General features: G+C 43.9%; 4 protein-coding genes across 7 annotated transcripts; 2 read left to right on the top strand and 2 right to left on the bottom strand.

Annotated features, from left to right (window-relative positions):
• Nucleotides 1–1,047: 1,047 nt before the first annotated feature.
• Nucleotides 1,048–7,995, bottom strand: LRRC42 (leucine rich repeat containing 42). Its single transcript, XM_059822022.1, has 8 exons — nucleotides 7,949–7,995; nucleotides 6,549–7,036; nucleotides 3,961–4,092; nucleotides 2,803–2,921; nucleotides 2,288–2,376; nucleotides 2,090–2,203; nucleotides 1,909–1,993; nucleotides 1,048–1,511 (listed from the first exon to the last, which is right to left on the bottom strand). Exons 2-8 carry the CDS (start codon nucleotides 7,019–7,021, stop codon nucleotides 1,255–1,257), a joined length of 1,269 nt encoding a protein of 422 aa, XP_059678005.1. The 5' UTR covers nucleotides 7,022–7,036; nucleotides 7,949–7,995; the 3' UTR covers nucleotides 1,048–1,254.
• A 533-nt stretch (nucleotides 7,996–8,528) lies between these two features.
• IFT25 (intraflagellar transport 25) lies at nucleotides 8,529–13,630 on the top strand. Of its 2 annotated transcripts, XM_059821718.1 has the most exons (6): nucleotides 8,529–8,626; nucleotides 9,070–9,176; nucleotides 9,871–9,939; nucleotides 11,281–11,324; nucleotides 11,818–11,921; nucleotides 13,592–13,630. In XM_059821718.1, the coding sequence occupies exons 1-6, from the start codon at nucleotides 8,529–8,531 to the stop codon at nucleotides 13,593–13,595; spliced, it is 426 nt and encodes a 141-aa protein (XP_059677701.1). In that variant the 3' UTR covers nucleotides 13,596–13,630. The 2 variants fall into 2 exon arrangements, with proteins under 2 accessions (XP_059677701.1, XP_059677699.1); XM_059821716.1 differs by lacking the exon at nucleotides 13,592–13,630 and having other exon boundaries at nucleotides 11,818–12,039.
• Nucleotides 12,464–17,054, bottom strand: DIO1 (iodothyronine deiodinase 1). Its single transcript, XM_009814546.2, has 4 exons — nucleotides 16,724–17,054; nucleotides 14,981–15,124; nucleotides 13,585–13,784; nucleotides 12,464–13,104 (listed from the first exon to the last, which is right to left on the bottom strand). Exons 1-4 carry the CDS (start codon nucleotides 17,052–17,054, stop codon nucleotides 13,018–13,020), a joined length of 762 nt encoding a protein of 253 aa, XP_009812848.2. The 3' UTR covers nucleotides 12,464–13,017.
• A 1,018-nt stretch (nucleotides 17,055–18,072) lies between these two features.
• Nucleotides 18,073–24,791, top strand: YIPF1 (Yip1 domain family member 1). 3 transcript variants are annotated; one of them, XM_059822020.1, is made up of 10 exons: nucleotides 18,073–18,093; nucleotides 18,283–18,357; nucleotides 19,054–19,217; nucleotides 19,905–19,985; nucleotides 20,096–20,183; nucleotides 20,312–20,428; nucleotides 21,493–21,659; nucleotides 22,245–22,427; nucleotides 23,415–23,509; nucleotides 24,513–24,791. In XM_059822020.1, exons 2-9 carry the CDS (start codon nucleotides 18,327–18,329, stop codon nucleotides 23,502–23,504), a joined length of 921 nt encoding a protein of 306 aa, XP_059678003.1. In that variant the 5' UTR covers nucleotides 18,073–18,093; nucleotides 18,283–18,326; the 3' UTR covers nucleotides 23,505–23,509; nucleotides 24,513–24,791. The 3 variants fall into 3 exon arrangements, with proteins under 3 accessions (XP_059678003.1, XP_059678004.1, XP_009809045.1); XM_059822021.1 differs by lacking the exon at nucleotides 18,073–18,093 and having other exon boundaries at nucleotides 18,244–18,357; nucleotides 19,084–19,217; XM_009810743.2 differs by lacking the exon at nucleotides 18,073–18,093 and having other exon boundaries at nucleotides 18,244–18,357.
• The last annotated feature ends 817 nt before the right edge of the window (nucleotides 24,792–25,608 follow it).

The following is a 25,608-nucleotide window of genomic DNA, read 5'->3' as shown; positions in this document are numbered from 1 at the left end:
GTGGAAGCTATTAATAGCCTCCAGTTTCTGGGAAAAAATGTGGGGCTTGAATGCAAGCATGCTTGTTTTGTTTGTGTGTAGTCCTTTTTGAGGAAAATTCAGCCATAAAGGAACCGGAGTTTAGCTCTTTATGCATTTTTGAGGTGAAGTTCCTTTTATTGGCCTCTTCATGGTTTCCAAGGATGTGTTGCTTTTCTTGTGGCTGAGTTATGGCAAACAACAGTGTAAAAGGAAGATAGCCTCCAAATAAGCACTAGAAGAGGAAACCTGTAGTAAATTCTTGGCCTTGTAGGCCTAAGAGCACAGGGATGGTTGCAGGGCCCAACTCATGGGCACTGGGCACCTCAGCCAATTTTGATAGAAACACTCAGGGCAGGAATTCAATGATAAACACACCTGCAGCATTACAGCTCTACTGGCTTCAGACAGACCAGCACAGAAGGACTCCGAGTATCTAGGGTTTTTACAGCAAAAATGTACAATTCATATTTGAATTACAAACTTCCCTGAATGGTTTTAGATGGGAAAGTACAGTTAGTATATTGCAGGCATGCATGGACACTGAGAATGGGTTTTAAACCACAGAATGCTCTCAAACGCAGGGAATTTGCTTATAAGGGAGACTAAATTACAACTGAAGAGTCTAATCTCTACAGTAACCCAGTTTCAGCTTTCATTTCCTGTGCTAAAATAAGAGAGATAGGAGACTTCTGTTCTACTCTGGATTTCTGCAATAACTGTTACCGAGGGGTTACTGTCTCTCTGCCTCCCTCCCCTGGGCCTGCATTTATCCTCTTCCCTTCCTCCCTTTGTCAGAGCTCCATTTGCACAGCCTGGTGTTTACAGGCTGAGGTTTATGTTCTACCAGCACTATTAAAGTCCGAGGGCACTTGACAAGCATGGTGCAGCTTCATTTCAGCCGAGCTGCAGCGATTAGTCTTCTGCCCCTGAGGAGGCAAGAGAGGAGGAAGGATAGGAGGACCAGCTATTTTTGTGAATGATATCTATGTCAGAAGAATTAGTTAAGGATGACAACAAAAACTTTATTTGAAAAAATTATTATGTATTGAAAATATACAGTAGTATCATCAACCTTCACCTTGACTCTATTCCTCCCCAAGCACAGGTTAACTCACAAGCATATCACAGCAACCAGATTTAACAACATTGGTCTCCTTTGTTACTCCCTCTCAATATGTCTAAATTCTGTCATCAGCAAGAAAACAACAAACAAAAGACCCACTTCTTTCTGACTCAGTAGGTATTTAACAAATCCCAGTCCTCCACAGTGAGGCACAGATGCTTCTGTTTGGAAGTCCTTTCTTTCTCTTGTTCAGCCAAAGCTCTTTTTTTATTGTTCTTTAATTCGTGGCTGCCTGCAACCTCCTTTTTCAAAGGTAAATGGCAATTTTGAACTTTTTCCTTATAAAACTGCAAGTTACCAGATGCTTTTGATTCTGCCTCCACCAACTTGCATTTGACTACTTCCTCTATTCTGTGTGTCTTGCCATCTACAGGAAAAAAAAAATCAAGTTTAGATTTTGGGAAAAACAGAATTATGCTGTAAAATGCATACTTGCGTTGCACATTGTTTTGGCCAAGGCAACCTGGAATACTGACTGCTTTGCTGAAATGTGCATAGGGAAAAATAACATTTATATTTTGGACTCAGAATTTTAAGGAGAAAACTCAGTTATTATATGTTGCCCTAAGCATGCTGCCATGGTGTTCTTTAAGAGTTATCCAGCAGTCTAATAAATGAAAATACTCAAACACGTTGTAAGGCAGTTACACAAATGGCTGAAATTGCACACCTGAGATGTTATTTGTACTAAAAAAAAAAGTATGAAAATATTCCTTGTAGAAAAGAAAACAAATAAACTATGTGGTCTCTATTCAGTTACGTACAGAAGTGCAGAGCTGCTGTTCTGGATCTCAAGTCTTCTTGTGGCTTGATGGCCTCCATAACTGCCTGCTCCCACTGCAAAACTGTCTGAAATAACATTTGAAGGAGTTAAATTTTTTCTTGTAAAATTTACAGAAATATCACTGGAAACAACTCCATGCCTACAGACCTAAAACCCCATACCTGCTCTGCCCATCCCTCTGTTTTGCAGTTACTATGATCAAATTCTTTCAAAGGCACTTTTGAGTGAACGAGGCCCATCTGCATTTGGATCCGCTTAATGACGGCATTAACATCCTAGTGAAAAGCGAAATAAAGTAGTCAGAGGGGTAGAACATTTGATTACACTTGTCCAGTAAACTTAAACAGATGCTCTTTTACCTTGAGACCTGTCCCAGAAATGTCCAAACAATTCAATTTCTTGAAAGACAGAAGGTATCCAATTCCCACATCTGTGATTTTAGGGTTACCTGTAAGGTCAAGTAAAGTTAACCAAGTTGCAACATGAGGAGAAAGATGATCAGAATACCAAGAAACTATTTGTTCCAGAAGCTAATATTGAAACAAGGGAGTTTTAGGTTTGGGTTTTTTTTTTTTTTTGTAGTATGCTTCATGTTTTGAAAGTGAGTCAAAACTGCCTTTTCCCCTCTAATGATCAAACTACAAGTATTTACAATACCAATTCTCCATCTGTTAAAAATATTTATGTAAGTAGCAAGTGGCTGAGACTATGAGTATGACACGTGCCTTCTGGAAAGTTGTTGGTGAAATTTGGGGTTGAGTACTTGGCTCATGGGAATCATCAAATTAATTGTATTCCTTCAACATCAAGGAGGATAAATTCTTTATCAGAAAGGATACAGGTTGTTTCTAACATTAAATCATGAAGTACTTACAAGACAAGTCTAATACCAAAAGATTCTCAAGTCCCTTTTTCAATACTCTTACTGGTGCTGTCATTCTGCGAAGGCCTGCATCTGATAAAGAGTTGTCTTTCAGGAGAAGCCGTTTTACGCTGGGAAGAGAGATACAAACACATAGTTTATAATCACTATTTTGATAGTTTTGCAAAATGTCCTAAAACTCTGTGTCGGAAGGCCAGGGTCTTCCTGTGCCAACCCTTCAGTCTATTTTGTTAACAGTAGTAAAATGTAGCTAGAAAGAAGCCTGGGTTAGTAGGACTAACATATCTTTATATTGCCTCTGCTAGCTCAACAGAAGCGCATACTTGACCAGCTATTCTCAGAGCTCCAGTGACAAATCCATCCTATAGCACAAGCATTTGCTAACAGAGACAATAAGGTTCTTTATACACTGAAGTTATTTAAACCAAGGCTGCCAATCTCAAATCCACTCAAAACTAAAAAGAGAAAAATGCTTGGCAAAATGGGAGAGGACAGATTTGCTAAGAGATACGGCAATGATTTTAAGTAAGCAATGAACTATTATAACATAGATGAACAGAACTCAGGGAAAAACATAAAACAAAAACATTCTCCAGAGCACAATACAAAACCTTGATGCAAAATGCACCAAAATCTTACAGTAACATAATAGCTAATGAGCAGTCATCCTGCCTATTGACTTCCAAAACTTTATACTTTTCAATCTTTAGTATCGAACAAAATTACAAAATTTATTTCTCTGAAATGCTTGCAGAAATCTTCATCTGGAATGCTGGTTTGATTAAAAATTTGGCTGATAAAGTTCCCTCTTAAAAAAGGAAATAAAAGTGTAAAACTGTTCCAAATGCTTAAGACGTAGTTTTTACCTGGCCAATGGAAATTATAAAAAGTTTATTTAAAAACATGAGACAGTAAATGATCTTGCACATTTGTAGGACCTTTTACGATTCAGTATGTGCTTTGGGTCACGTGCTTTGTATACAATAAATTCTGTATTTTGCTTACCTCATGAACAGGTTTTATAAACAACCAAAATCTTCAAACTTACACATGTGAAAGTTTCCTTTAAAGTCACAGCCTGATTCTTTGAACTGCCTAGTGGTAGGAAAAGAAAGTGTCATTTTTAGCTATGTGTCAAGAAATCGGTACCTAGACAGAGCCTCTTTGGTGAGGTGTTCCAGCAGTTCATGTTCATCTCCAAGTTTACAACAGGAGAGATCCAAACATGTCAGCTCCCGGAAAGACTTAATTTCTTCTAGCTTTTCAGAGACAACCAGGTATCTGCAAAGAGGAGGAAAAAAAAAAAAAGCTATCAGCGTTCAGGCACATAAGAAGGGTACTATATCCTCAAGCGTCACAAACCTAATGCAGTCGTTTCTTGTAAGTACCAATGTGAAAATTGACAGAAATTAGCCAGCTGTCCTTACTACCTTTTTACATGCAGTCTTCACACAACACATCTGAGTTCCCAGTCTTCTCCTTGAACAAATGTCATGGGTTTGCTTTGATTCAAAATATTGGACTAACAATTAAGACTTCAATTTGCAAACATTGCAATTAGGGACTTCTTTACAGATTATTATTGTGTTATTTCAGAATAATGCAAAATATATATTCCAGTTTACCATAAATCAACCTCACAAACCGCTCTTCCTCAGTATCTAGGAAGTGTGTAGACAAACCCGCGTTCATCCAGGTTTAAAATCTACTTCAAATGTATCAGGATAGCTTGTCAAATCTTTACTTTTTATATACGTAAATAAAATACTTCACTAGAGATAAAAGTCCTACAGGACACCTGCAGGACTCCAACTAGAGCTTTGACTACACCCCAGGCAGTAGTAACTCAGTGGGTTATTTTTTTAGCTGTGTTGGTTCCCTCATCTGATTCACTCTGCAGCCATGCAAACATCTGTGCTGGAACTATTCAGTAGGAGGTTTAGAGATCAGAACAAACCACTGAAGAATGGCATGCACAAATATGCAGTAATAAGCACGTAGCAGTCACTACCTCACCAATCTCCCCTGCATTTACTTCTTATTGTCCCCATGGCAAGACAAGCCCCAAATTCACTAATCTCTCCTGAATTTACCTTATACTCCTCATGGCAAGATAAACCCTGACGTCAGCATCTTCACTGCTGAAATGAGGGCTGCTTACTAATTTGATCCCTCAAGGAACACCTCTTTGGCTATGCAAATAAGGAGACCTTAATATCCTCCCACTGCAAGTATACCTATCAAACTACGCCACCGAATCTCTTTGCCATGTAATTCAGCTATGCGGTAGGCAGTACATATAGTCAGAGCACAAGCCAGCTCTTGAGAGATACTACTAGCTCAGGGGGGTGTGTGAAGAGAAGAGTGGGCTCTTCTAGAAATAAGATTCATCAGAAAATGCCTTAATATCTTACTTCCTGGATTTCAAAGACTCAGTACTTAACTCAGCTTTCTGTAATGGCAAAAGATGCCAGAGGTAACTCCATTTCTGAATTAATCCCATAAAAAGTGTCTGTACTAGAGATAAAAAAGGAGTAGGTTTAAAGGATAAAACAAAGGATAATTGACCTCTGCTCAAACATTCCTACTGTGCTCATAACACCCTTGGCACTTCAGATGAATATGCCTGTACTTTGATTTTAAACTGGATAAACCATCCCTTTTTCAAGTGTACAGATGGAAGATAGACTGGTTATATTACTGGGAAAGACTTCAGTAGGAGCAAGGCTTTAAAAACATAATCCAGTTTTAAGCTTGGTAAGACTCTCTTTTAGTGAAAGACAATGTGGACATCAAGAAGATGGAAAAACTGGTGCTGGACTCTCATCAGAACCTCGTTAAAGCACGTTCAATATGGGGATGGGAACCACAATGAACTAAGGTAAAATCTGCTTGACTTCAAAGCCTGTAACTTGCCTACCTTATCTTCTTCTGAGCCCCCAAAATGAAACAGGATAGCAAGCTTACAGTAAATAAACCCAGAAAGTTCGCAAGGGTGTATTTTATCTGTACAGTCAGCGAAGTATGTTGAAATGCTTATAAACAGCAATTAGAAAAACATCCCATGAAACACCTGAGAAGGCATTAAACACACAGATTGCTATGGAAGTGCTGATTATTATTGTTAAAAAATAGTTGCAGGTTTAATCCTTCACAAAAAATCCCCTGTTAGTTAACACGGATGCAGTCTGTTACCTGTATTATGCTTTGTATCCTAGAATGAAACCAGCAGCTGCACTTGTAGGAAACGAATCATAGAATCATAAAATCACAGAATTGTTTAGGTTGGAAAAGACTAAGATCATCGAGTCCAACTGTTAACCTAACACTGCCAAGTCCACCACTAAACCATGTCCCTAAGCGCCACATCTACCCATCTTTTAAATACTTCCAGGGATGATGACTCAACCACTTCCCCGGGCAGCCTGTTCCAATGCTTGACAGTGAAGAATTTTTTCCTAATACCCAGTCTAAACCTCCCCTGGCACAACTTGAGGCCACTTCCTTTTGTCCTATCACTTGTAGCTTGGGACAAAATGGGAATGGGAATGGGACAAAAGGAAGCAAGCAGCCGAGTGAGACAAGGCTCAGGTAATTTCATTAAAATTAGGTGGTGTCATAAGGCCCAAGAGATTTTTTTTTCTAAATTATTTTTGAGCGAAAATAATTTAAGGAAAACTTTGTCTGCTAGCAAAACGCACTAGCAGACGACGATATCTGTTACTGAACACACTTACCTGTTCCGCAAGCATAATGAACATAGCACCAAACTGCCATATGCTTCAGTAAACTTCTGTAGAGCTCTCAGTCCCGTTACTGGTTCCGTGAACTTTTGTCTTGCTTCTGCGGCTGAAAATAGCTTTTCAGCAATCTGCTCTGGGAAACCAATCAACGAGTCAATGTGATCAACATTGTCAGAAATGTAACCCAGCACTAGGCTGAAGAGAGACTTGGCCGAGTACCGGAGGTTCCCCTCCTTAGTGTACGTGAAGATGAAATGATCAGTCCTCTGCCTCCTTGCCCTATCGTCCTCCCTGTTCATACAAAGCTCCACTGAAAATCCTCTGGAAAACAGCCTAAAAGGTCTTGTTTTGGGAGTCACATTCTGTATGCCGCCTGCACCCTGATTTACCACGTGCAGCTTCCCATTTTCACGCACATATATTGGCCCAGTATCCAAATGGCTTTCTGAGTGGAGACAGTAAGACATTCCCCTCGTCCAGTTCTGCAAAAACAAACCGTAGACATGTAAAGAATAGCCACAGAGGAAAACACTACTCAGGAAAGACCCCAAACCCTGGCAGCTCTCTTCAACACCCCGATCACGGTCACGTAACCCTGCGGTGCAAGTAAGGGCAGGGTGCGTGGAACAGGGGTGTGTGCTGTCTGCCATCAAACCGCAAACACCAGTCAAGGGGGAACTGAACGCGGGGCTGGCAGAGAGGTGAAAAGCCTTTGCTCTGACAGGGCCCCGCCACTCTGTGCCTGGTGCTCGTCAGTGGCCTGGGGCTGGATCCAGCTTGGCCCGGCTCTGCTGCGGGGGGGGGGGGGGGGGGGGAGGAGGGCAAATGGCCGACTGCAGCAGGGCAATGGAGCCTGCTGGAGAATCGCCCTCCCCAGGAGGGTGGGCAGGCCCCTGATGCCCCTTCCCCAGCCTAGCCCGGCCGGTGCCGGGGGGGCTGGTTCGTGAGCAGCGGTCCTGGCGGGGGGCAGGAGGGCGCAGACCCTGCCACGGCGGGGGGGCAGGGGAGGGAGGGGGTCCTGTCAGCTCCCACCCTGAGGGGCTGGGGGCTCGGGTCCTGCGGGGTGGGAGGGGATCGGGCCCTGCCCGAGGCGGGAAGAGGGTGCTGAAGGGATCGGGCGCTGCCCGGGAGGACGGGGGGGCCGAGGGGGGGTGGGGTCCAGCTCTGAGGGGGCGGGAGGGGGGTCCGGCCCGGCCCGGCCCGGCCCGGGGGGTCTGTGAAGGGATCGGGCCGTGCCCGGGGGTGAGCGCGCCGTGACCGGACGCTGCCCCGAGGGGCGCAAGGGGAAGGGTCCCCGCCCCGCCCGGCCCCCGGTCCGCCCCGCCCGGCAAGCGTGGCGCAGGGAGGCGAGCGCCCCGCTCCCCGCCGGGGCCGCCGGCCCGGTCCCCACCTACCTGCCCCGGGAGGGGCCGCCCCAACGCGCCGTCAGCCGGGCCGCGGCTCGGCGCTCCCGCCGCCCATCCCGCAGCGCCGGCGGGCGGCGGGCGGAGCCGCGCCGGGGGCGGGGACCGGGACCGGGCTGGGGCCGGGGCGACGCGGGGCATGCCGGGAGCGGGGGTGGGGAGTGCTGGGGTGCGCGGGGGGCCCGGCCGGCCTCCCCCGCCCTGCTGCGGGGCGGGCCCCCCGCTGCCCAACCTCCCGCCCCCCGCCGGCGGCAGCCGCACCGCCACCCCACCGCGGGGCTGGGGGCGTGAGGCTCCCGGGGGGCTACGGCAGCGGCGGGGAGCCGGGGAAGGGGGCGCCGGGGCCGTGAGGGGCTCTCGCTGCCCCGCGCGTGTGAGGCGCTTAGCCTGAGGCGGCGGGTCCCGCAGGACCCCGCCGAGCACCGCGCAGCTCCCGCAGGCGGAACGGCGGGCGCGGGCGGGCGGCGCGCAGGGACGGCTTTGCGGGTTGCGCGGGGCCGCCGCCGTTGCCTGGGAGCGGCAGGCCCGGCCTTCCCCTCCCCGCCGCTCAGCTGCCGGCCGCCGCGCGGGGATGAGGGCCGCCGACTGGTGCCTGAGCTCGGCGGGGGCTGCCCTCGTCCTGGCTACCTCCAGCGACGAGCAGCACCCCGCCGAGAACATGGCGGACGGGTGAGGAGGGCGGGGGACGCTGAGGGGCCGTGAGGGGCCGTGAGGGGCGCGCGGGCCCCGGCGGGAAGCGGCTCCTCCGGGGCGGCCGGTCCCCGCGGAGAGCCCTCCCCGCGCTGCCGTTACCGCAGCCCGTCAGCGCCGGGCTCTGTCCTTTGCCTTCCCGTGCATGTTGTCACGTAATTCAACTCTTTTTCGCGGGACCCCCACCGTTTGTGAGCCCTTTTGTGGTACTGCTCGGGTACAGAGCCCGAACGTCGAAGTATTAATACTTCCAGAGAGCTTCCCCTTTGTCGTACAGGGGTTTGTTTAAAATACCCCAAATAAAAATGATGTTGCAGCTTTTTCCGGTTTTCCTTTTTTTTTTTTTTTTGGTGATAAATTTATTTCAAGATGGTTGTAGATGGAAAACTACAGGTGGGGGTTTTATCCTTTTTTCTCCACAGAAGTTCAGAAACGTTTTGGACGACGACAGGCATGTTCCCCCAGGAATTCATTATCGGTTTTCCTAAATGTGTAAAAATCAGCAAAGTCACGATCCAGTGTTACTTGGGTAAGACTTCTTGCATTGCAGTACGTAATGCATACTATGTTAAAATGTGTTTATGTGCCTAAATGTAAATTCTCACGGTAGTGTCACATTCTGTAAGCAGTCACTTCTAACAGATTCATAAAGCTTAATTTAATTCATAAAGCTTCGTTTAGCTTAACAAAGCAATTGTCCTCCACATCCAAAGTTTTTCATAAATAGAAAAAGATAGAAAATCTACCCCACCTGCACTTCTTTTGTTCTTACAACATCACGTATCAGGCCTGTAATTAACTGTCTGTTGCACAGCGGTGGCTGTTCTAATCTAATGGACAGGACTACAATACTTACTCTTTTAATGATTTATTTTGAATATTGATTTTTATAATTTCGTAGGACAGAACTTTCTTAGTCTTTTTTAAATAATGTGAAGGAAAATGTGAGTTCTAAAACAGAAAGGACCGTTACAAGGTCAGAGCATGGAGACAGGAGCTTGACCATTAGCAGAGGCTACACGCAAAAGACACGAAGACTTGTTATTGTCCAACCTGGAACATAAGGATGGTGGTTTTATTATATTCCTACCCCGTAAGGTTGGGGAAGAATGGATTAGTTAATGCTTCTAAAGTGCTTTGTAGATGAACAGTGATGCAATAAATATAATTATCAATAAAGAATCAGAATTTGTACTGATACTTTAAATGTATATATATTTTAGTGCGGACCTTAAGGATTGAAAGAAGCATAGCTGAAGACCCAGTAGGTTTTGAACAGTGCATTGAAAAAGGTAAGATTCTGAATCTGAAGCAGGGGGGATTTTGTGGGAATGATGCTGATCTTTGTATTTACTGATTCACTTACTATTTCTAGGTTTTAGAGTAACAAAGCTTGTGTTAGGCAAACTAGGAAGGATTCTGATTGACTTTTATACTTACTACTGTGATAATTCATCAAAAATAAAACTTGCTAATGAAGCTTGAAAATGTTTTTTTCCTAGGGGAGGATGGGAGGATAACACTAAGATGTGTACCCTGGCAGGTATCTAAGAACAATATCGGTCACGTTGTCAGCCTTTGGTAAAGCCTCGTGACCTAGACTACTTTTGTTAATTTTAGTTAGTCTTGGTTTGTATTTTAATTGCGTGTTTCACAGGGTTCCCTGTTTTCCTGCAAAAATTGCTTATGATGTTATACCGTGGAGTAGTTCTCACAGTAACTTAATTGCATTTTCACCTTAGCTGGCTGAATAATTTCAGTGATGCTCTTCCGGAGGGAACTATCACTTTTTGCATACATAATATCAAATTCTTTGGGTTCTCCGGTGGTTTCTTTGAACATCAAGTGAACACATGGACATTTTGGAAAAATAGCCAGGTTTCCAGTCGTGTAGCCTGGTGCTATATAGCACCATTTTCCCAATTTGAAAAATGCATTTTTAGATGGATAATGGTAAATACACCGGGAAGCAATACTCTTTATTCGAAAGTTAAATCTTAATTTTATGCCTTTGACTAAGTATATATAGTCTGTAAAATCATGTTTATAAAATTGAGTTTAGATTTTAGTTAGGTTCTGTTTAGCCATACTGATAAACGCATCCTTTTTATAGTTATTGATACACCATAATTTTTTCAGCGAGTCACTTTAACCCCATGTGTATTTGTTGAGTAGTCAAGTGTAGCTCGATGATTATTTTATTAGATGTTCATGTAATAGACATTTAAATTAAGTTTATGAACACTGATGGTCTGTGTAGCAGTTTGGACATGTAAAATGCTGAATAAGGCCTAAAAGCACACTTATGCACTCGCTTTTATGTTCCAAAAATTAAAAAAAGACTTACATAGTATAATAGAGTGCCATTTCCTGCATTGTTTGGTTGGTTTTGTTTTTTTTTTTAATGCCTCTTGGGTGACATTTTATAAAACAGTGTAACGAGTGGGATATATATACACTGGGATATTGCAAAAAGTATTTGTTCTCTTAAATCACCTTGCAAAAAAAGAACAATTTCTATATGCAGTGTACGTTCATGGTCCTTAAACTCTCTTGAACTCTGAAGTTCAGTGAAAACTTTTCACAGCATTGCACGTTATTATTCATTATTTGCTTTAAAATGTATTTTCTAGACTTGCAACACACTGAAGGACAGCTTCAAATAGAAGAATTTCCAGTGAGTATTTACAGTGTACATCAGTAGTGGTTCATGACATGGGATGGCTAGACTAACTGGGGAGAAACCATGAAAAACCAAAACATGTCTTTATTCACAGTTATTGTTAAATTGATGTTAGATACAGGAATTTGTAGATCATGGTATGAAATTGCACTTCCCTACTGCTCCTTTGTAGATTAAGGTATGAAATTGCACCTGCCTACTGCTCCTAACACTGTGAAAGAGCTCTTTCTAGAAGTGTGACAATCTTTCCTCCCTCAGTTGTTGCCTTTAAGGCTGCACTGTTCGGGAGGAATGGGACTTTTTTGAATTGCTGTCATCTAAAGAAGCTCTGAAGCTGGCTAGATGTATTCAAAGAGCTTGATTTATGTGTAATTCGAAAACAGACACAGAAATACTTAGATCCTTCTGTCTGACAAACTTCTGCAAATGTTGTTTGATAGTTGTGTTACTACAGAGAATGCAATAACCTTTTTTTTTCCTTCTACAGCTTCCTGATTTCCAAGCCACTTACTTGCGTTTTATCATCAAATCTGCCTTTGATCATTTTGTATCAGTGCACCGAGTAATGGCAGAGGGCACAGCAGAAAACACGTTAAGTCCAGCTTAAATTTGTACCTCAGTTTTTCTTACAAAGAATTTATATTTTGATATTTGTAGTGCAGAGAATATTTATTGTTAAAACCTTGTATTAAAGTGTGTTTTGAAGGTATGGATGTGGTATGTATTCCCCATTGGTTTAATGTATGTAATGCAGTACTCCTGTTAATTGTAGTAACAACTTTCTAGTTTTATAACCTAGACTGTTACCCTAGAACATTTGAACATAACTGAGTCCGTTTAAAATAGTATGTTCATACCAGGCTTTCTTATTACATGAATTAAAACTCTACTTCCTGTAAAATGTTTCCTTTGCACTCTAAGTTAAATAGGAAAAAAAAGTGTGAAATACTTAAATGGGAGGTATTGCTTCCTACTGTCAAACAAGTGCTTCAAAAGTTCTTAAATTGGTAACTCTCTCATCAACTCAAACTGTTCAAGATTAATAGGATGAATATGAACGTCTACTAATGCTTAGAAATAACCGGGGAGAGGGCAGGGAGGGAAATAATCTGAAGCCATATGAAGTGCTCTGATAGTTTTTTAATAATTGCAGATCAATCCCTTGTTTCTATAAGTATTTTCTACAATCAGGTCACAGCAATCTGTGCTTTATGCTATGACTGTCATAACAAATATTAATAGAAACAAATGTTGATAGAAATTGTCTTACTCAGAAGCCTTCTGAAGTCAGCGAAAGTGACCATTTAGGCAAATTGTATGTATACAAGAGAAAGAGAATCTTAATAATGTGAAATCGGTTGTTTTGCATGCCAGTCGACTTTTGCAAAAGTCACCACCCCTGAAGTTTATCCTGCACGGTACTCCTTATAAACATTGGTATCCAGTCCTGACAGCTCAATGGACCCAACTACTCTTCATTACTGTGTGTGGTATAAGTGTAGTAAGATACTACAGTGCGGTAGTTGGGGTTGTAGCGATGAGGCTTGAAAACCTCTGGACAAACACATAATGAACCATATTACAGGTATCTATATATACACATCCGTTATTCTTTTTCTTGTTGTCTGTATTGTTATTTTTATGTCTATGAAAACTTATTCATTGAGCTTTTTTATCCAGATAGTCTTTACTCTGAAGTCCTCTTTTTCTCTTTCAGTTTTTCTAGGATGGCGCGTATTTCCTGGGGGTGATAATTCCAAGGCCCCACTCCTCCCTGCAAAGGCAATAAAATTATACAGTGATGCTCAAATACACAAAGCAGAAGTCCTTTGAAGCACAGCAGCTCCACCAGAACCGTGGGCAGGCGTGCTTGGGCTTCCTCTGCATGGCAGCCATTGCGCGGGAGATGGTGTATGCACAGGTTACACCCTGCTGTGTAACTGGGGCAGGGCCAACGTCTGATCCTGGAGCTGGAAAGTGTTCCTGGATCTCACAGCATAGATGTACCTAGGTTTTCTAATGGGCCAAAAGATAAATATTTGAGCAAGACTGAGGTGTACATCAAATATGTACATTATAAAGGCCCAGACTGGTTTAGCTGCAAGTCCTTTTCTCTCCACAGTTACAGTGAATTGTGAAGTTTTTAGCTCTCAAACAGCATGAAATACTGACTGTTAAATGTAAAGCATTCTCAAATTGTTTTGAAATTTAAAAATTTCAATACCTCGTGCTCACTATTGTTGATATTTTTTACCTTGTAGATGACCTTCCCTCCTTGAAGTAGATACAGTCGTTCCGGCAGTGCAGCGTATTTTGAACTGCTCGGGTTTTCCATGGTGTCTAAAACCACCGGACATAAAGGATTATTTTTCTGAAGAAATTGTGCTGCAATTTTTCGATCTTCAAGGCTTCTGTGATTTTTAATAACAATATTGTTTTTAAAAGCCCATCCATCTAAAACAAATGAGAAAGGGATTTAGCAAGGAACATTTTGAATAGGTGTTAAGGGTGAGGATGTACCATGTGTCATATCCCAAAACTGTGTTCAAAGAATACTGCAATTTACTCCTAACACTAAAACTTGCCATGAAATGAAAGTCACCCCTCAGAGTACGAGAGCACTACAGCTTTTCAAATAAATGGTCCCAAGATTTTTTTTTTCCCCTTTAATTTGGGCAAACGGTATTTTCCCGTTGCCCTGGACTCAGAAATATTTGATGTATTTTAGCAGAAATTTTCCCATGTAAATAAACCCTAGAACGATGCCAGGTGTGGGAGATACATGCCATCTGGATAAGGTTTGCCAAAATTACTGGCACAGAGGAGGGGATTTTAAAACAGAAAGCAGTGCTATCAGCTGATACCCACCCATTTAGCACAGTCACAACAACAGTATTGGTTCTGCTTGACTCTAAGCCCATGAAACAAAATTTCAGATCTGTGAGAAGTGAAACATTTGAGCCAGGGCACACTTTCATTTTCAGAAACACGCAAACACACCTTTGCACACAGCCTTTCCTAGAAAGGTAGAAAGTAGAGAAAGTTTTTGATGACTGGCTTGGTTATTAATCTGTTTCTCAACTACTGAAAGGATGTATTGTTAGAAAACTTGAAAACTGTAAATGTTATGTTTTAGAAAACCACCTTAACCCTGGAATAAAAATCAGTGCCAATGCATTAGAGTCCAGTGCAGATAAAAGAGTGTGTACAGTTTGTTTGCTAAATTTTTCAAATTAGAGTCTGCATTGTGTTCTTGAGACATGTTAACAATGAATTTTTTTTTTTTAAACATGTAACATGCTGGCATTGTATGCTTAACCTTTGTTCTACAAAATGCTTTTTTTTTCCTTCCAAAAGGAGCTGTACGAACACTGAGAGGCAGTTTTGTAAAGATACAACTATGTGCTTCACTTTCACAGAGATGAGCGTCTTCAGCAGGAGTACTGGGTGTAAAGTCAGATGTGTGAGTAAAATCTTTGGAGAATTAGGGACATGAACTGGTGCCTAGATTTGGTGTTGCCAGTTTTGATCTGAGGAAGATTTCTCTTCCCATTTGCAGTTCCCTCCTTTGCTAACATACTTTTCTTCCTAAAGGGAATGATAACGTGTCCGATGTTTTGGTAGGCATTACTGTGATGTTTGTACTGTACCTACTGCGTGAGCTTCTTCGATGTAAATGATAAGGAAATCTGCTATTGAGCTGAAATCTTTGATGAGCTTGTTGAACTCATCAAATTTCAACATAAATGAAGGTCAGGTGCAACTTCCAAAATTCAGGATTAAAGGTCGGTTATCTGGGAAAAAAAAACAGGACAGTTTGTGGTTAAATCAGTGGTGGGAGGAAGGACAGCATTAAATTAATGCGCTGAATTGAGCCTCTGCCACAGAGTTTCCTGGGCAACAGTAGGTAAGTCACTTGCCCCATAACTTTCTTGTGAGGACATTAAAATCGGCAGCAGAACATCTGCATCTATGCAAAACGGGCATAAACATGCTTTCCTTTCCCTAGCCTGGCTCTGACCTGTGCCGGATCCAGCAACAAGCTTAACCGAGAGGGACCCTTTCCTTTGTAAAGCCCAGTGAAGGCAGGAGGCACCGTGCAGTCCCACGGCTTCTCTCGCGGCCTTGTCACAAGAGCCAGTTCTCAGGTTACCAACATTTTGGGATAGTGAACTGGTCTAAACAGCCTCCCCGACACCCTTAGTACGAAGGAACTTCAAAAATACTAAACGTGATCATCTGCAAGCTTCTTCAAAGGACACTGGTTCAGGGATGTCTTCATGCCGTTTCATGAATTTATTGGATGTGTCTTGATTTTTTTCAGAGGTGTCAGCTCTAGCTGAGCTGAGTGGAAGCTGCAGACTTTTCAGTCGTGCATCGCAGGCTTTCACGCTTTCAATGTATTTCTGTAATTTCCTGTCCAAACAGAACGCTGTTATATGTTATTATTTATTAAACTAATGTTACACAAGTCGCAGGCAAAAGTATGCAGTTGCTTACAAATTAACACTGTAGGTGCGCACACGTGTTAGCATCTGTTTGCAAGGCCTTGATTTAAGAGAACTTGCAGGATTTTTAAGAACCTATTTTAGTCCATGGTTATGCTACATTATCTGAAATTTGTTCAAGATCTTCCTTCTGGCTGGGCTTAACTTCAAAAACTGCTGCTAGCATAGATTCATACCCTAAAGAATGTGATAAAGGGGGTACCTTCCTGTAAATACTGTGTATTTTCCAGATTTGCATCCTATTTTCTACATATATACATATATATATGTAAAATTAAAAAAGCAGAGTCGGAGGAGGAGGTAATCCCTCCCATGGGGATAGAGACTGCGGCTTAATGATTAATTCCACCTTCTACAGAGATCTCAGTGGGAGGCAGTGGACAAAGTACAAAGCAACTTCTTTTTCTTCTGCTTTATTTTGAGCCACTTTCAATCTGGAAAAAAGCACCGTGTGCTTTCTAGGCTTTAGGCTGGCTGAGGGAGCTGGTGTGGGACTTTCCGTACGTACAGCGAATGACAGCCAGCACTCATGAATCACTGCGCACAGTTCCGATCCTGGGTCTTCTCTCCCTAAAACAAATTAGTATCTTGGCTTTCAGTGAAGAGCTATTTCGAGGCAGAGTCAGCTTTTGCAAGAGGTTCGAAAGCTTACTGGCGTGAAGGGGTATTGCAGCCAGGGCGATAAACACAGGTTATTTCTGAAAATCGAGCAGCGGACAGCTGGAGTGAACGTGCTGCATCTTTTCCATCAAGTGAACATCGATAGTCCGGTCTGCCATGTCGTGCACGCTGATGCCAGCTGCCTGTCCCTACTCCCTCAGCAGCCTCTTCCCCTCATTCATCGTCTTAGCAAACCAAACCCATCTAAGTGGCTGATTTACTGACCTTGCATGAAATCAAGGAGGTGACGAACTTCCCCGTTGAAGGTCACTACCGGTGTGTTGGGAGCAGGATGTCCCTCATAGGCTTCATCCTCCAGCCTCTTCCACTTCACCTTCAGCACAAAGAGCAAATACTTGAAGCTAAAAAAAGTCGGACCCCAGTTTTCGTAGCTGAACTTTGGATTCTCATTCATTCTGCTCTTTTCGCCCTGTTTTAGGATGTATCTTTTCATGGCGTTGGGGAACAGTATCATCAGTGTTTTGCCAATGACCACGCACGTAGTAACGTGCAGAAGAATCAGGATTTTTTGCAGGAATACCCTGACTCCGACCATCGTGGTGGAGGAGGTCTGACCGCTTCTGACGGGAATGCAGCGTGGCGGCAGGGGCAAAGGTAGAGGGCGATGGGAAGGAAAAACATTCACGTGTTTGGCCAAATTTCTGCCTGGCCTTGCACATCGTCACCTCTCCGTGGCCTTCAGCGTCTGTGCGAGCGAGGAGCCTGTCAGCCGCGTTATCTCCATCTGCACCAAAGGCATTAATTACAGCAACAGATAGATTTTTAGTGCTCGCTGCACAGCTATAGGGCTTTTTCACAAATACGTCGTGTATTTTACTAGTGAGAGGAGCTGAATCAGGATGTTTTCCCACGGATAAAAGTAAGAATTATGTTAGCAGTACGCGAGGGCCTGATCCTGCCAGGAATTAGGCCTTTAGGCCCTGCAGGTGCAGGGCTCGGCGCTCGCACGTTTTGGTACCGGACCGTCGATGTTGATGCTCGGGGCCTGGGATCGATGCAGCCATTTGCATTCTGCATGTGCTGTGCAAGCAGTGTCCTGTTCCCACAGCCCTGCCTCCTCCGGTGCTCCGCTGCACACCGGTATGTGTCACTTTGGGGATGGAAGGATGCCCCAAAAATATATATACACCCATATATATAAAATACATTAAAATATAAATTACCAAAATATGTAATATACGTTTATAATAGAATATATACACATGTAGCTGTATGTATAATCTATATGTGTGTGTGTATATGTATACAACATGCATAAACAGAGCAGCCGGTGCCCCGTTCCTGTAAGAGCCGCCCAGCAGCGCTCCGGAAGCCGGAGCGGCACAGCCGCGGGGCCTCCCCCGGGCGCCGCGGGCTCTTTAAGGGGGCGGGCGGAGGCGGAAGCGAAAGCACCGCGCGGCATCTGATTGGCTGGCGTGCCGAGTGTCGCCGGTATGTTTCTGTCGAGCCGGAGAGGCGGGGGAGGAGAAGAGGGCAGCGGCGCTGCTGATTGGTTGCCGCCGCGCAGCGCCTGCTGTCCCTTTAAGGGAGCGGAGCGGCCGCTGCCGGGAGCGGTTGGGCTGCGGAGCCCGGAGGTGCGGGGGCTCCCCGGGTCCTGGGCCGGGTGACAGGGGCGGCCCGGTGTGCCGTGGGGGACGTGGGGTGGCACAGACGGCCTGGGGCAGCGTCAGGGGGCGGGAGCGGCAGCTGGGACTGGCCCAGCGGGAAGGGGACGGGATCAGCGCTGCCGCCCGTCCTAGCCTGCCGCCTGTCCTGTCTTTCAGGAGGGTCAAGGCCTCGGGGACCTGTTCCTCAACCAAGCGGATGAATGGCGACTGTGGATGACCTCAAATTTCAAGGTAAACGTGAGGTCTGGGGCCCAGCTGATGGAGCAGTCGGACTCTTAGAGGCTTGGAAGCATTTCTGAGCTTTGCTTTGGGTTCCTCTGAATAAAGGCTTCCTTGAAGTTTTGCCAGTAGCGTCAGGAATATTTCCAGTTTTCTGAGATAAGATTGTGCCGTCGGTGAGCTAAAAAGTGTTACTTGTGGTGACCGAAATCCTTTGTGACGGGAAGTTAAAGCTGTGCAAACGGGCAGAGCACTCTGTAATTTGGAATGGACTGTCGTTTCAGACTTGTTTAAGCATAGTTATTGATAAATAAATTCAGGTCTGAAAAGACTAATTTTTGGAGAGGATTAAAATTACCCATTTCTACAGTCTCTTCAGAGAGGCAGCTTCCCCCTACCTTTGCAGAGACCTGCTGATTGTCAGATCGGGGCTGATCGCAGGAAGGAAAGGCAGGCTTCAGGGGTGCTAGCTTGTCGCAGAAGGCAGATTAGCAGAAAAGAAGGCCTCACGCTTTGTTTAATTAAGTAAATGTTCAGCTTGATCCATGTCAGTTTGGGCTTTAAGAAACACATCATGTTTGACATGCCTAAACTACTGATGTATCCTTTCCTGGGCTGTGTATGGGTGTTAATGTAGTTTTTTGAGCCACAAAGCCAAAAATTTTGGTAGCTTGATCATTGCCTCTCTTGTAATGTCCTTATTTGCAGAATTTGACGATGCAGCTAATTTGCTTGCAGCAAATCCTGACGCTACCACAATAAGCATCGATGAGCCAGTTGAAATCCTGAAGAATCAGCACGGACATCTGCAAGAGCCAGGGAGAGAAGAGGATGATGAATTACTGGGGACCGATGACTCCGATAAAACAGAGGTAATGCTCTTACACCTACAGTGCCTCCATCGGCACGTATACAAGCGCTGCTGACAACACTGAGATATTTCTAGAGGACACCAGGGATTCATGCTGGGTGACTTAAAACTCTGCTGCTTCTCTGTTACTTTCTCGGTAGTAGAGTTGGCAGAAGCAAACGTGCGTTCGTTCTTCGGCTGTTGTGATTTGCAGCCTAGGAAATTGAACTGAAATGGTGGTAGTTTAAGCTAAGCAAATATGCCAAGAGATGAGCACAGCAGCAGCTGAAAACGCAGCACCGTGTTTGTTTCTGTCGGTTCTGCTGTGGGGTTGGTGCCTCTGGCAGGAAAGCTGGAAACTTTGAAACGGCCAGGGCTTGTCTGAAGGCTCAGCTAATGCAGCCATCAACGACAGTCAGGGAACTTGTGATGCCGATGAAGTGTTACAAATGATGTGGTGGAAGGTAGTATCCAGCTGCTCTTTAGAACTCTAGGCCACTATTCTGCTTGTGTGGAGACAAGATTAGCTGCTTCTAACAAATATTAGAGGGGGACAGGGAAACTGTTGAATAATCAAACAGTAAGTGCCACCCTGTTAAGTTTGTTTTCTGTCTGGGTACAGAAATCATTTAACTGTTGTGTAAGTGAACTAGTAATACATAAATTGCATGCTTGTAATGTTTTTCATGTTGCCTTTCGCCCCATACAGCTGCTTGCAGGACAGAAGAAAAGTGCCCCTTTCTGGACATTTGAGTACTACCAGACGTTCTTCGACGTGGACACTTACCAGGTTAATACTCCGCTCCAGAGGAGAACTACTGTCTGAACTATGCATTATCCAGACATTGAGGTTTTTTCAGTTTTGCATCTTCAGTCAGACAAATCTGTATGTTTTCATAGGTCCTGGACAGAATCAAAGGTTCAGTTTTCCCAGTACCAGGGAAGAACTTTGTAAGGCTGTATATCCGCAGCAATCCTGACCTTTATGGTAGGTACGAGGTGTGAGAAGTTCTCTTCTGTGCTAAATGTTTCGAGTTTATATTCCCTTTTACTTGCTAACCTTAAAAAACAAGAGGGCAGAGGAGTTCTTATTGAACTTGTTTGTTTCCTTTTAAGGTCCCTTTTGGATATGTGCCACACTCGTCTTTACCATTGCTGTTAGTGGCAATCTCTCGAATTTCTTTATTCATCTGGGCAAACCAACATACCACTATGTGCCCGAGTTCAGAAAAGGTTTGTAAGTAGTCGATACAGCCCTGAGTTTGGTGGGGTTTTTTGTTGTGGTTTTTTTTTTTTAATGCACTAGTGAAGTAATGTAAAAACAGGTCACAGCTTTGATTTAGCAGAGTCTTTTGATTGATTGCTTTATTGAAATTTTTAGACATGTGAAACAAGTCCTTAAAGCAGGCTGTAACTGGCAGAACCCTACTCCTCCAGAGCATAAAGTAGTTACAGGGTTTTAGTAGTGCAGGCAGGAGTAGTTAGAGCAGTTATTTTTCTAGCCTTAGTGAATGTCCCCTTGTACAGAGAGTGAAAGCCCAGCAGTGGCCACTGTGGTGCTTGTGTACCTGCCTTTCTTGATCTGTGGCCTCCTAGGAACCTGCAGGCCTCAGACAGAAATGACTGAATTAGAGTATTAGTCATATCAACTACCGAGGGCTGGAAGTTGTTACCTTCTGGCAAACTCGAAAATAAGCAAAAGATGCTCAACTGATACGTGCCACAGAGAACTCCAGAGTGAGGAGCCAGTTGTCTATACCTGTCTTTGTAGTATGAAGGAGGCTGCTGTCCCTGTAGAGGAACATGGCTTCTGTTTGTTTCCAAAATCCACAGTGTACTTGAAAGAACACTGCCGTTTGGGAATCCGGTCACTTCAATAGTTTCAGATTTGACACTCATGTCTGTGGTCCCTTTCAATTTTTTTAGCATGTCTGCATTCTATTCTCATTTTTCAGTAGCTGTTAGTAGCTGAATTTCTATTTTTAACTAAGTTCTTCTTTCCTATGTTGCTCTTCCTTTCACACTGAGCCTGATAGCATTTTGTACGTGGTGTAATGAAGAAATTGAAAATAGCAGGAGAATACTTTCTGGAGTCTTTACTTTTGAACTAACTTGAAGTACTGGCAAAGTAGCAGGTGTAAAGTGGATGCAAAGTTCTTAGTTTATTAATAATTTCTATTTTATATTTTGAAAGTAACTTCCAAGGTAGCTTTCTAGTTTTTGGGCTAAATGCTTCTACACATTTGATTCTGGCTGCTGTTCTCAGTAAAATGTAAAAACTTCCATCGTATTTCCAGTGTCCATAGCAGCAACAACGATTTATGCATACGCCTGGCTTGTTCCCCTTGCTCTCTGGGGATTCCTGATGTGGAGGAACAGTAAAGTTATGAACATTGTGTCCTACTCATTCCTGGAGATAGTGTGTGTATATGGCTACTCCCTCTTCATTTACATTCCCACAGCGGTACGTATGGCCCGAAGAGTGCACCTCTATTACATGCCCTGCAAAAAGGTCCTGGTTTAGAAAATTTGCTATTTCTTATAATATTGTTTATATTAGTCAAAATCGTAGGGACTGGGCAAATCGTTTGCTCCTTTTGCTTGGCTAGAATAAAGCTTTTTGTTGAAGCTTGTCTCGTGTAAAGACGTCTTGTGGGTCCTGGAAAAGCCCAGGACAAGTCATTTCCCCAGAGGCAGCAAATCCAAGCAAGGGTGCTGCTGGTGAGCCTGGCAGCTTCAGGAATCAGGATGTGTGTGTCCCCGGGTACAGACATCAGCGTATGGGTTGGCAATGCTGATGGGCAGGCTCCGAGGACAAGTTCCCCTAGCAGGGACCATCCTGGGCCGCTCTGGCGATGGGCAGGCCTTGGAGGGAGGGACATGCTCTTGCTGTTATTCTTTCCTCAAATAACAGGGACATACCAGATGACGTGTGAGTTAATTTGTGCACAAATTGGCTGGAAGTTATGATATGTCACAGAACAATGCGTTGAAAATGAATCCCCGTTTCACACAGTCTCTTTAACAATCATTTTCCTCACTTTTATAGATTTTATGGATCATTCCACAAAAAGTGGTGCGCTGGGTCCTGGTGATGTTCTCCCTCTGCCTTTCGGGGTCTGTTTTAGTGATGACCTTTTGGCCCGCTGTCCGAGATGACAACCGGAGGATTGCGCTGGCAACTGTGGGGGCCATTGTTCTGCTTCATGCCCTGTTAGCTGTTGGCTGTTTGGTATGACACTGCCTTTCCTCTTCTCTGACCTGTTACATCCTGGGACTGGCCACATGTTACGGTGCAGGGAAGGGTTGGCTGGTTGCTGGAAAATCTTTTTTAATAAAGAAAGAAATAGTACTTTTGAAAAACCTCCAAAGTAAAAGTTCTGTTTATTTTAAACGTAGCAAAATTTGATGCCAATCTGACTTTGACAGTGCCAATAACAAACTCAATAATGAGTATGTCTTTAGCACAAAATCACTCACAGAATAGTCTTAAATTTATCTGGAATTCATCATAGTATCAGCAAAGTGTTAATCTTTATTGTATCCAGTTGCAGCTTATTCCAATGAGTACTATGCTTAGTTAGTCCTTTTAAAATGATTAAATGTTCAATATATAGTGTGTGCTTATGAGTTTTATGCATGAAAACATAAACCTGCTAGAACTTAGTAAAATATCAGCGTTATGAAAGCAGAAGACTCTACCGAAATACATAATGATGAGAACTTAAATTAGTTTTTGTCTCTGTTGCAGTAGGTAGAATGATACCATCCAGGCTTCAGTTCTGTTCCCCGCCAGGTTCCAGAGTAGATAGCTTTGGTTCCTGGCAGCTCAGCATGCGGGGAGGCAAAGGCAAAACACAACTCTTGCGTTAGCAGGAGACGTGCAGCTGACTTCAGTGGGGCTCCTGCCACTGGAGACTGCCTGGAGCTTCATCAGTTAAAACAGCAAATAGTCAAATAAATATCTGCAATCCAATCTCTTCCAGTACAGGTCTTTTTCAAAGGCCTTAGCTGCTAACTGTTGTATTTAAAAGTACAGTTTAGAGCACCATCTTAATTGACCGTTTCTAATCTGATAAAGCCAGAAAAGATCCAAATTTGCCATTTCAATGTTGTGTTTGTACTGTGTGAACAGTGGGTGTGGAAAGAAAGAGCTGGGATGAGGCAGAACTGTTTGTTTCTCTCTAAACAGTTTTTTTTCTCTTCTGTAATAATGTAGGCATACTTTTTTGATGCCCCTGAACTGGATTTTCCTGCACCTATTATCCCTGCTCACAATGGGACAACAGTAATAACAAAGAGTCAGTAAATAAGGTAAGAATCCAATCTAAACTTTCTTCTCTAATCATCACAGACATCTTGAAGCTTTTCCCCATAACTATGGTTGAGTGGAAAAGGGTTTAACGGACCAATTTTGCCAAATGGCGCCTATATATAAATACCATTTATTAACTTCTCTTCCAGTCGTAAGTTTTAAGTAGGGCCATAAAAACATAAAAGGCTCTGAGGAACAAAGACATGTTATCTTTTTTTTCTTTGAGGTTTAGTCTTGGCGAAGAAACACACATTTAAATAATCTACTCAGTCCCATAGGTCTTTTCAAAGATTATTTTTTCCCTCAATCCCTTACTAAAGCCCAAAAGCGTTTGTTAGAATTTGTACTGCACAAGTGAAGCTTAAGCAATAAACCATTATACCCCTATTTCCCTTTCCATTTAATGTTAAAAGTAAATTGGATTTTTTCCCCCTTGGTGTTTGTGACTGTGTTTCAGAGCAGCAGCTCTGTGTATGGGGACATCGGTGTACTCTCAGAGCAGGGCTGACTCGGAGCCTGAGCCATCCCTGTGGACTGCATTCCCTGTGTGGGATGGTTTGAGGTTCTGCTTCCTGGTAGCTGGGAGTGCTGCCAGTGGCAGATGACATTTGAGATCTGTTGGAGAGATGAGGCGTGGAGCAGGTCCAGGAAAAGGCTAATAGACATGCCGAGGCCAGGCCTCTGCAAGTACACCAGCTGCAAGTGTGTATGTGGAAATCGGAGTATTTACTGACTAGAAGCTATATTAGATTAAAAAAAAAAAAGGCCAAATAAGCCTAGCAAAAATGATCATAAACAGTTACCAGCTGTGACACAATCTAATCATGCAGATCAATTTTAGGAGCTTTCCTCCTGCAAAATCAGTTTCTCATCCCAGGTGCCTATTAAGATTCAATATGATAGTAATGAATTTTAGTATTTCGATATAAATATGTGCCTTATTGTGTCCTCTGGTGCCTGTGAGGAGCTGTAATATTCATAGGAGTTATTTGTCTCTTTCAGATTACAATGCCTGTTTCTCCATCTGTACAGTAATTTTATTTTAGATTATTTTTTCACTGAAGACCATGGAAAGTGCAAGAACAGGGGAAGTTTTTTGTAAAAGAAAGGACAGTGATGTCCCCCGGACTTAGGGACATCTCCATGCCCACTGGAGACTGGCTGGTTTCCATAAGGAGAGTGAACTGTTGATCTTAATCCTGTACAGCGGTTTTTCTTTTTTTAAATTCTGTCTGCACTCACCACACTATTTTGCCTCTGAATAAAGTGCCCTGAAGGTGATTCCAGATTCTTATTTTGTGCATGAAACATCTAGTACTCACCCACAAAGCTCCCTAGAGGGTTTGGTAAGACGTGTGAAGGTGGGGCAGAGGCGAGACAGGATTTTGCTGTGTTACTGTTGAAGCACCTTGAGGCGTTGTGCTGGTTTTGGCTGGGGTAGAGTTAATTTTCTTCATAGTAGCTAGTATGGGGCTGTGTTTTGGATTTGTGCTGGAAACAGTGTTGATAAAGCAGGGATGTTTTAGTTAGTGCTGAGCAGTGCTCACACAGAGTCAAGGCCTTTCTGCTCCTCACCCCACCCCACCGGCGAGTAGGCTGGGGGTGCACGGGGAGTTGGGAGGGGACACAGCCGGGACAGCTGACCCCAACTGACCAAAGGGATATTCCATACCATATGACGTCATGCTCAGGATATAAACTAGGGGGAAAGCTGGCCGGGGGACCGCTGCTTGGGCTGGGCGGGTGCAGCCGCCGAGTGCCTGCAGTAGCGAATGCCGCCTTAAAAGCAGTTACGCTGTCCCCGCTGCTTTCCTGGGTCCAGCTGCCTTCTTTCCCCTCAGCCACGCTGTCCCTCCCCGTGGGGCTCTGTAACGTTCCCCACAGAATCACTAAGGTTGGAAAAGACCTGCAAGATCATCAAGTCCAACCTAAAAAAAAAAAAAAAAACCAAAAAACCACAACACACCAAAAACCAACCCACCCAACACCACGCAGCACCATGCCCATCAAGCCCCGTTGTCCCTCGGACGAGCACCGGCGGACCTCTGCAGCCGCGCAGAGGCCGAGGGCAGGCGAGGCCCAGGGCAGGCCAGGCCTC

This window comes from Gavia stellata, chromosome 10, assembly GCF_030936135.1.
Source record: "Gavia stellata isolate bGavSte3 chromosome 10, bGavSte3.hap2, whole genome shotgun sequence".
NCBI lineage: Eukaryota > Metazoa > Chordata > Aves > Gaviiformes > Gaviidae > Gavia > Gavia stellata.
This window is presented reverse-complemented; position numbering and strand designations above follow the sequence as displayed.

Coding starts and splice junctions, on each gene's coding strand:
- LRRC42 (XM_059822022.1), bottom strand. CDS start 7,021: ATGTCTTACTGTCTCCACTCAGAAAGCCATTTGGATACTGGGCCAATA. Junction 4,093..6,548: donor TCATTATGCTTGCGGAACAG/GTAAGTGTGTTC, acceptor TCCTCTTTGCAG/ATACCTGGTTGTCTCTGAAA. Junction 2,922..3,960: donor ACCAAAGAGGCTCTGTCTAG/GTACCGATTTCT, acceptor CTCTCTTCCCAG/CGTAAAACGGCTTCTCCTGA.
- IFT25 (XM_059821716.1), top strand. CDS start 8,529: ATGAGGGCCGCCGACTGGTGCCTGAGCTCGGCGGGGGCTGCCCTCGTC. Junction 8,627..9,069: donor GCCGAGAACATGGCGGACGG/GTGAGGAGGGCG, acceptor TTTTCTCCACAG/AAGTTCAGAAACGTTTTGGA. Junction 11,325..11,817: donor TTCAAATAGAAGAATTTCCA/GTGAGTATTTAC, acceptor TTCCTTCTACAG/CTTCCTGATTTCCAAGCCAC.
- YIPF1 (XM_059822020.1), top strand. CDS start 18,327: ATGGCGACTGTGGATGACCTCAAATTTCAAG. Junction 19,986..20,095: donor TCGACGTGGACACTTACCAG/GTTAATACTCCG, acceptor ATGTTTTCATAG/GTCCTGGACAGAATCAAAGG. Junction 20,184..20,311: donor CAGCAATCCTGACCTTTATG/GTAGGTACGAGG, acceptor TTTCCTTTTAAG/GTCCCTTTTGGATATGTGCC.